Source organism: Ochotona princeps, chromosome 5, assembly GCF_030435755.1.
Source record: "Ochotona princeps isolate mOchPri1 chromosome 5, mOchPri1.hap1, whole genome shotgun sequence".
In the NCBI taxonomy this organism is placed as follows: Eukaryota; Metazoa; Chordata; class Mammalia; order Lagomorpha; family Ochotonidae; genus Ochotona; species Ochotona princeps.
In genome coordinates, this window is record NC_080836.1 from 102,324,925 (window position 1) to 102,333,501 (window position 8,577).

The 8,577-nt window shown below is 62.8% G+C and overlaps 1 protein-coding gene across 1 annotated transcript; it reads left to right on the forward strand.

The window, feature by feature from the left end:
* The first annotated feature begins 263 nt into the window (after nucleotides 1–263).
* Nucleotides 264–2,896, forward strand: PTMA (prothymosin alpha). The gene is made up of 5 exons (XM_012926101.2): nucleotides 264–510; nucleotides 1,749–1,820; nucleotides 1,895–1,988; nucleotides 2,075–2,148; nucleotides 2,232–2,896. Exons 1-5 carry the CDS (start codon nucleotides 466–468, stop codon nucleotides 2,277–2,279), a joined length of 333 nt encoding a protein of 110 aa, XP_012781555.2. The 5' UTR covers nucleotides 264–465; the 3' UTR covers nucleotides 2,280–2,896.
* Nucleotides 2,897–8,577: the final 5,681 nt, after the last annotated feature.

Consider the following 8,577-nt stretch of genomic DNA (forward strand, 5'->3'; position numbering starts at 1 on the left):
TCCTGCGTCAGCAGCCCCCCCCGGGGGGCGCGCCGCGGGAGCGCGCGCCCGCCTCCCCCACGCCGGGACGCCGCGGACCCGGGGGGCTCTGAATGACAGGGCGGCCGGCGACTGCGCAGCGCGGGCCGCGCCGAGGCACTGGCGCTTTAAGCACGCTTGTCCATTGTTCGGATTGGAGCCAATGAGCGAACGCCCGCTCCCCGCGCGGAGCCAATGGGGGCCGCGCCCAGGAGCGCGAGCTCCGCCCACTAGTCTATATGAAAGGTCCCGGCGCCGCGTGAGTCCCCCACTGGCGGCTCGGAAAAGCCATCTTTGCATTGTTCCCGGGCTCCGCTTCCCCCGCGCCGCAGCCTCCGCCGCCCGCCTCGCTCTCCGCCGCCGGCTCCGGCAGCTCTCGCGCCAGAGTCTCCGAACTCGCGCTTTTCTCTTCAAGTCCGCTGCATCCGCTCTCCGGCGCGTTCCACCATGTCCGACGCGGCCGTGGACACCAGCTCCGAGATCACCACCAAGGTGAGGCGCGGGGGCCCCCGGGGTCGGGCTCCCGGCGGCAGGACTGCTCCCCCCCACGGGGCAGCGGGGAGAAGCGCGGGCACCCACTCCTTTGTTGGGGTGCGCGGGGGAGGGGACGGTGCGGCGAGGCGCGGGGCCCGGGAGGTGTGGGCGCCGAGCGTCCGCTTGGCACGGGAGGACGAGGGGCACTCGCGCGGGCGGGAGGCGCCCGGTCCCGCAGCCCTCGGAAGTTGTTTGCGACTCGCTCGGTGGGCGGCGTGCGCGAGGCGGTCCGGAGTCCCGGGGCCGGCGGCTCCCCGGGCGCACGGAAATAACTTTGCAAGTGGAGCGCGTGGGGGATCGGAAGTGTTGGGGACGCGTGTGCGGACGCGGGCCGGCTGCGGGAGGCGGCGGCGGCGCTTCTTTGTTAGGCGCCGGGACGCCAGGTTTCGCGCGCACGGGCGGCGCTGGCGGCTTATCTGAGGCCGCGCTGATAGGGCGCCCGGGGCGGCGGGCCCCCGGTCTCCGAGGTGCGAAGGGCTCGGCTGCTGGGCAGGGCGCGGAGCGGAGCCCGGGTGGGCCGGCGGGGCAGGGGTCCCGCGCCGTGGCGCCTTCGGGCTGCGCCGCCTTCCCTTGCGCCCGCAGCCCCGGCCGGCGCCCCTGCGGGCATCGGCGCGTGTCACCTTGGCGTCTCCTTAGCCAGGTGGCCCCGGCGCGCCCTTCCCGGCGGAGCGCCGCCCGCGCGCCCCGAGCTGCTCCGCCGGGCTCGGCGCCCCCGCTGGGCCAGAGCCCGGGAGCTCGGCCTGGGGAGGGCAGGCGGCTTGGCGCGCGGGCCCCGGGGGCGCGTGCGAGGCGGGGTCGCGGCGCGTGGGGAGCGCTTGGGGCGCCGGCGCGGCCTCCCCCGGGACTCGGCGCGCCCCACGCGGGCCGCGGGCTTGGCATGGGGCCGCGCTGCCCGGGGTGCCCGGCCGCCGGGGCCACGTGCTCGTTGCGCGCGGTGCGGGCCGAGGCCCCGCCGAGGGCGCCGGCGGGAGGGGTAGTGCGCCTGCGCGCCGCGGCCTCCCCGCCCCCACCGCGCGCCGGGCTGCACCGCCAGGGGGCGGCAGTGTGCGCGCGGGCTGCGGGGCGGGAGCGCGGCAGGTGCCCGGGGTCGGCGTGCGGGGGTTGTGGGAGCTCGGGGTGCAGGGTGCGCGGGGTGCAGGGCCCAGCCCCGCCGTCGCCTGGTCCGCCGCTCACCCCGCCGCCCGCTCCGCCCGCAGGACCTCAAGGAGAAGAAGGAGGTCGTGGAGGAGGCCGAGAACGGGAGAGACGCTCCCGCCAACGGCAACGCGGTGAGTGCCCGCGCCGGGCCGGGCCGGGGGGCGGGCGGGCTGGGCTGGGCTGACGCCGCTCCCTTGTGCCCCAGAATGAGGAGAACGGGGAGCAGGAGGCGGACAACGAGGTAGACGAAGAGGAGGAGGAAGGCGGCGAGGAGGAGGAGGAGGAGGAAGAGGGCGACGGTGAGTGGCCGCTGGCCGGGGACCTGTGGCCCTGGCGGGGCGGGAGGGCGGGCGGGCCTCCCCGTGACCCGTGCGTCCGCCCGCAGGGGAGGAGGAGGACGGCGACGAGGACGAGGAGGCCGAGGCCGCGACGGGCAAGCGGGCAGCCGAGGACGACGAGGTGGGTGCGGGGCCGGGGCGGGCGGCGGGGGCCGGGGCGGGCGGTGGGCAGCGGGCGGCTGAGCGCTCTGTTCCTCTGCCCAGGACGACGACGTGGACACCAAGAAGCAGAAGACCGACGAGGACGACTAGGCGCGGGGCCGCCCACCCGCACCCTCCTTCCCGCGCAATCCCCACGTGGTCACCTGCGAGTAGAGAGGCCGCCCGCCCGCGGGCAGCGCTCTGCACCCCACCACAGACCCACGCGAATTCGCCGACACGGGGGCAAACGAACCAAAACGTCCAGGCCCTGCTTTTTTTCTTAAAAGTACTTTAAAAAGGAAAATTTGTTTGTATTTTTTATTTACATTTTATATTTTTGTACATATTGTTAGGGGTCAGCCATTTTTAACCTGGGGATGACCAGCCCGGCCTCGAGCGTTCTGTCCTCCCACCTTTACTTGTGGTGTGACCATGTCCATCCTGATCTCAAAGGAGAAAGCAAACCTTGTAAAAAAAGCAAAAACCACGACAAAAAAACAATCTTATTCCGAGCATTCCAGTAACTTTCGTTGTGTATGTACTTAGCTGTACTATAAGTAGTTGGTTTGTATGAGATGGTTAAAAAGGCCAAAGATAAAGGTTTCTTTTTTTTCCTTTTTTTGTCTATGAAGTTGCTGTTTATTTTTTTTGGCCTGTTTGATGTATGTGTGAAACAATGTTGTCCAACAATAAACCGGAATTTTATTTTGCTGAGTTGTTCTAACAAAGCTGCGTGGGCCTGTATTTTCTGTGTGTGTGGGGGTGGCGTTGGTCCTGTGGGGGCTGGAGTGGGACCCTTGGGGTTGGGACCCACGGGCTTGGAGGACCCTGGCCTGGACTTGGGGATCAGGGCTTGGGGTGCCCTGGCCTGGACTTGGGGATCAGGGCTTGGGGCGCCCTGGCCTGGGCGAGGGGCTCAGGGCTTGGGGGGCTTAGGCCTGGGCGAGGAGCTCAGGGCTTGGGCTTTGGCCTGGGTGAGGGGCTCAGAGGACTTGGAGAGCTTCTGGCCTGGTCGTGGGGCTCAGGACTTGGGGCGCCCTGGCTGGAGGTTCCTGCAGTGCTGAGTGGCTGGTGAACTGTGCCTGTGGTGCCCCCTGGTGGCGCACCGGCTGGTTCCCAGGGACACTAGGAGCTGGCCTGCACGTCCACGCAGAGCTGGGTCCCTGGGTGGGGAAGTACCCCCACTGCCTGTGGGCATGCAGAGGTCTTTGGGACGTGGAGCCTCCGGTTCAAGGCCCTGGAGGTGATGGGAGCTCTTGGGGTCCCTGCAGCAGACAGGCCTCGGGTTCTGGGAACCCCATTAGGCCAGAAGGTCGTGTGAGGGACTGCAGGGGGCCCTCTGCTGCTTGCCCTGCAGTGTTGCCCACAGCGGGAACAGTGTTGGGTGCCTGTCCCCCACAATTGTCTTCATAGCTGGCTGTGGCAGGGGGAGGGACAGGGCTGACCCTGGCTCCAGCCCTCCCCACACCCCCGTGGGCTCCTCTCCTCTCTAGTTTCTGTGGCAGCAGCAGGTGTTGGCCACTGCCCTTGAGCTGTGGGAGCGGGGAGGGCTTCCCTGGTGTGGCACTTAGCTCGGAGACCAGAGACTGGCAAGGGGGCTGCTGAGGGCAAGGCTTGCAGGGTGGGGGTTGGGATCCTCTTCCCACCTTTAAGTTCCTATCAGTTCTGAGAGGGCCTCTAGGACCTGGGACATATTGGGCACCCAGCCCCCTTCTCTGCAGCCTGGCTCATCCAAGGCAGCACAGGTCGGCGGCCGGTGAAGGGCCCACGTCTGACCCTCGGGCTGCAGCCCTGCCTCGGCCCACTACCCAGAAAAGAGGTCAGAGGCTTAGCCGGCAGGCTTGGACGAGGCAGATGCATCAAACCGGGACAAGGAGATGAGTCTGGCTGGGCCTCCGTCTCCCACTCTGCAAACTTCAGGGCCCTGGGCTGCCCGGCTGGGGCTCCTGGATGCCCTGACGCTGCTGAGCCCGTGCCAACTCCCACCCAGCCAAGGGCCTCCACAGGCCTCGCTGCCCCGGCAGAACACACTTTGCCCCAGTCCTGAGCCTGGCACACGATCCCCCTCCCCCGCCTAGAGACCTGCCCCGAGGGCTCGGGGTCACCTTCCCACTCTCCTGAAACGCCTCCGCTGGGCGAGGACAGAGCCGGAATCCAGTTTGGAAGGACGCCCGGGGCTCGCGAATCTTCCAAGATCTGCGAGGAACGGGTGCCCTCTGGTGGACACAGGGTAACTGCAGGAGGTCGCCCTGGCTTCTCACTGCTGGGAGCTCGGAGCCTCAGCCCTCCTGCTCTGCAGCCTTCCTCCCGCCCAGCTCTGAGAGCCGGTAGCCATTTCCCGGGCCTCCCCGTTCCCGTGACCTGCCTGCTCTCTCTTTCTTCCTTTCTTTCTAAGATTTACTCATTCTAGAGAATCTTCCGTCCACTGGCTTACTTCCCCAATGACCACAATGCACGGGGCTGTGCCAGGAGCCAGGAGCTTCTGGGTTTCCCACGTGGGTGCCAGGGGCCTGAGCCCTTAGGCATTCTTTCCTTGATTTCCCAGGCACATTAGCAGGGAGGTGGACTGGAAGTGGAGCAGCTGGGACCTGAATCAGTGTCCATATGGGATGCCAGTATCACAGGTCGGGGCTTAACCTGCTATGCCATGGTGCCAGCTCCTGGTCTTTCTTTTCCCGGAGGGGAGACCCTAGGCCTTCCCAGAGCCAGAGCTGCAGCCTGCAGGGAGGGGGGCCTCCTGGGTGGTCTTGACCGCCCTTGGGTCGCAGATATACCTGGGCTCCCCAGGATCCAGCTCTCCCGAGTCTTCCCAGATCCAGGGCCCCCAGGATTTGTCATTTAACTTATTGCTACAAGACCTCCTGTGGGGACCGAGGCAGTGGCCTAGTGGCTAAAATCCTTGCCTTGAACGCACCGGGATCCCATATCGGCGCCAGTTCTGGTCCCGACAGCTTCACTTCCCATCCAGCTCCCTGCTTGTGGCCTGGGAAAGCAGTCAAAGCCTTGGGACCCTGCACCCGTGTGGGAGACCCGGAGGAAGTTCCTGGCTCCTGGCTTGGGATCAGTGCATCACCAGCTGTTGTGGTCACTTGGGGAGTGAATCATCAGATGGAAGATCTTCCTGTCTGTCTCTCCTCCTCTCTGTATATCTGACTTTAAGAGAAAAAAAAAGAAAAAAAAGACCTCTTGTGGGCCACAAGCATGGGTCCTTGGTGTCAGTCAGCCCTGCTCCCTAGGGAGCCCCCCCCCCCGCTGTCTACTCCTGGTGGGGACTGCTTTAAGGGGTGGACATCCTGGGCCCCTCCTCAGCCTGTTGTCCCACAGGTCTGCCTCCTCCCAAACCCCCACCTGCACTAGCGCCCCCATGCCTTTTAGCTTAACCTCTGACACAGGTGTGGTTCATGCTGGCAGTCTGGCTGCTGGTGGCACCAAACCCTTTTTGACAGGGAGTGGGAGAAGCTGTCCCAGGGTCCCTCCTCCCTGGACCCCTCAGTTTTGCTCGCAGTGCCTGGCTGGGGTTCAGAGAGGCGATGGGAGAGTTAGGGCTATCTGGTCCTGTGCTTGATGTGCGCTAGTGGCCTGGTGCCTGGTGGCCCCTGTACCTTCTATGCCATACCGATCACGGCCAGGAGGCGGCATGCATCGGGGGCTGCTGCCCATGGCAACAAGAACCAGGTGTCAGTCAGCTCATGAGGAGCCACCAGCCAGGAGTCCAGAAGCTACTGTGCCAGAAGCTCCTGGCCCCTGCAGCCACCCCTTCAGACCCTAAGCCTAAACTGTCCCCAGCAGGCGCCTGCCTGCCCTCTCCCACTGGCAGGCAAGCCCCGGACACAGAGCAGGTGGCTGCTTCTAGCCCTTTGCTGAGGTGCCTCGAGGCCCTCTCCAGCCTAAGTAAGCACATGACCCCAGTCAGGCCATGCCTTGGGACATTAGGGCTGCTGGCAAGGGGCCATGCATGACTTGCTTCCCTTGGACTGAGCCCCAAGCTGTTTCCAGAAAAGCAGAGCTGAGTGGGGACCCCAGTTTCTGAGGCCGCTGCTGGAGCACCCGAGACCAGCTATGCCTGTGAGCAGATCCCCGGATACTGTGGGGACAGTCCCCCCATGCCCAGTGGACTGTGTGTGGGGACAGTCCCCCCATGCCCAGTGGACTGTGTGTGGGGACGGTGGTCCCCTGAGCTTTCATTGCCTGGTGACATCATGGTGTTTGTGAAGGGATGGAAGCGGCTGATGTGACTACACAGATGGTGAACCCCTCCCCCACTTCCCTCCCGGCCTCAGCTGCAGCGGGCCACAGCCCAGGGTCCCAGCTGGTAAAGGGACACTGCAGGGCCCCAGGCTCCCAAGCTGACAGTGTGGGGAGGGGACTCAGGGGTGAGAACACCATTTCTCTGGTGTGGCTCATCTATGCCCCAGCCTCCCCTTCCTCCCAGTCACACAGGTTCAGAACAAAACCCTAATCATCCAATCCGAGTGAGCCTTGGGCTGTTGAACCCAATTGCTGGGAAGAATTACATTTGCATTTTTTTGAAGTTTGACTTATTTGAAAGTTAGAGTTATACATAGAGAGAGAGAGACAGAGAGTCCATTTGCTGGTTCATCCCCCAGATGGCTGCCTGGGCTGGGCCAGGCTGAAGCCAGGAGTAGGCGCTTCCTCTGGGTCTTCCATGTGGGTGATAAAGCCCCAGGGACTCGAGCCATCCTCTGTTGCTTTCCCAGGTGCATTAGTAGGGAGCTGGGTCAAAATTGGAGCATCCAGGACTCGAACCGGTGCCCATGAAGGATGCCTGCATTGCAGGTGGCGGCTGTACCTGTTCTGTCATGTCGCCAGCCCCTACATCTGCTTTCTGTGGGGAAAGATTGAGAGGCACAGAGAAGTGGGCAGGCCTCTGAAGAGGCAGCAGTCAGTCCTGCCTGCATGGGACAGTGGGGGCCTCCTTGTCCGTGGTGACCTCTGACCTCCCCGTGCTCTCGCTTGGCGTTGGTCGGGCATGCTCTGTGGCACCAGATGCTCATGAACCAGGAATGAGAGCCCCTCTCCAGGTACCCCCCTATGCCCACCTGTCTTAGTGCTGCAGGTGCATCTGTGACCTGTATTGGTTGGCGAGGTCCTGGGGCTGGATCAGGTGGTGCTGGAAGGATTTGCTCTCTGCGGGATTCATTGGGCCCTTTCATGCCAAAGGTGGGGACTTTCCCACCAGGCTGCTTACTTGCTCAGAATCCGTGTGACCCAACTTCCTTTCAGTGTGACCGGAGTGAAGGACACCAGCGTCCACAAAGGGCTGACCTTGCACAGCATGGACCCTCCCGCGAGTCAGGCAGGAGTTGCTGAGCTCAGCACACCGTGGACTCCTTTAGGAGCCAGTGACAGTGTGTGGCTCTGGGAACTGTGTGGGGTTTTTCTCTTGGCTGCAGGCAAGCCTGGGGCCCTGTGCTCATCCCTGTTAGAGGCTACACCTGGCATTAGAGGGGGGGTACCAGGAGGCATGGAAGTGGGTGTGAACATTTCTGGAAAGCATTTTATGACCCTAGATATTAAGACCCCCAGAGTGTACACACCTGCTTTCTATTTATTTATTTATCTATTTATTTAAATGAGGGCTGAGGCACCCCCATTTTGGCTTCCGTGTCAAGGGAGTTTTTTTTTTTTTTAAGATTTATTTTTTTATTATTTATTTATTTTATTGGAAAGGCAGATACACAGAGAGGAGAGACAGAGAGGAAGATCCTCTGTCCGATGATTCGCTCCCCAAGTGGCCGCAGCGGCTGGAGATGAGCCGATCCGAAGCCAGGAGCCTCTTCTGGGTCTCCCACATGGGTGCAGGGCCCTAAAGCCTTGGGCCGTCCTCAACTGCTTTCCCAGGCCACAGGCAGGGAGCTGGATGGGAAGTGGAGCTGCTGGGACACAACCTGATGCTTATATGCGATGCTGGTGCTGGCAGAGAGAGGATCAGCCTGTTGAACCACTGCATCAGCCCCAAAATGCCTTGAAGGGCAACAGAGAGAGAGAGGGGACTTCCACCCACTAGTTTACTCCCCAAACGTCTGTAATAGTTGTGGCTATGCCAGGCTGAAGCCAGGAACCGGAGCTTCTTCTGGGTTTCCCACATGGGTGCAGGAACCCAAGCACTTCGGTCATTCTCCACTGCTTCCCAGTTGCACAAGCAGGGTGCTGGATTGGAAGTGGAACAGCCAGGATTCAAGTTGGCAATTTGATATGATGCCATTCTCACATCTAAATGAGTCTTAGCTCACTGCCCCACAATGTTGTCCCCTACGTATGACCTAGAAATTCCACATCTGGGACACTTTCCCTGGGAGACTAAATAAGACAGTGCAATTGACAAGAGTAATAATTAGAGGGCCCAGCGCAGAGGCCTAGCGGCTAAAGTCCTAGCCTTGAACGCGCC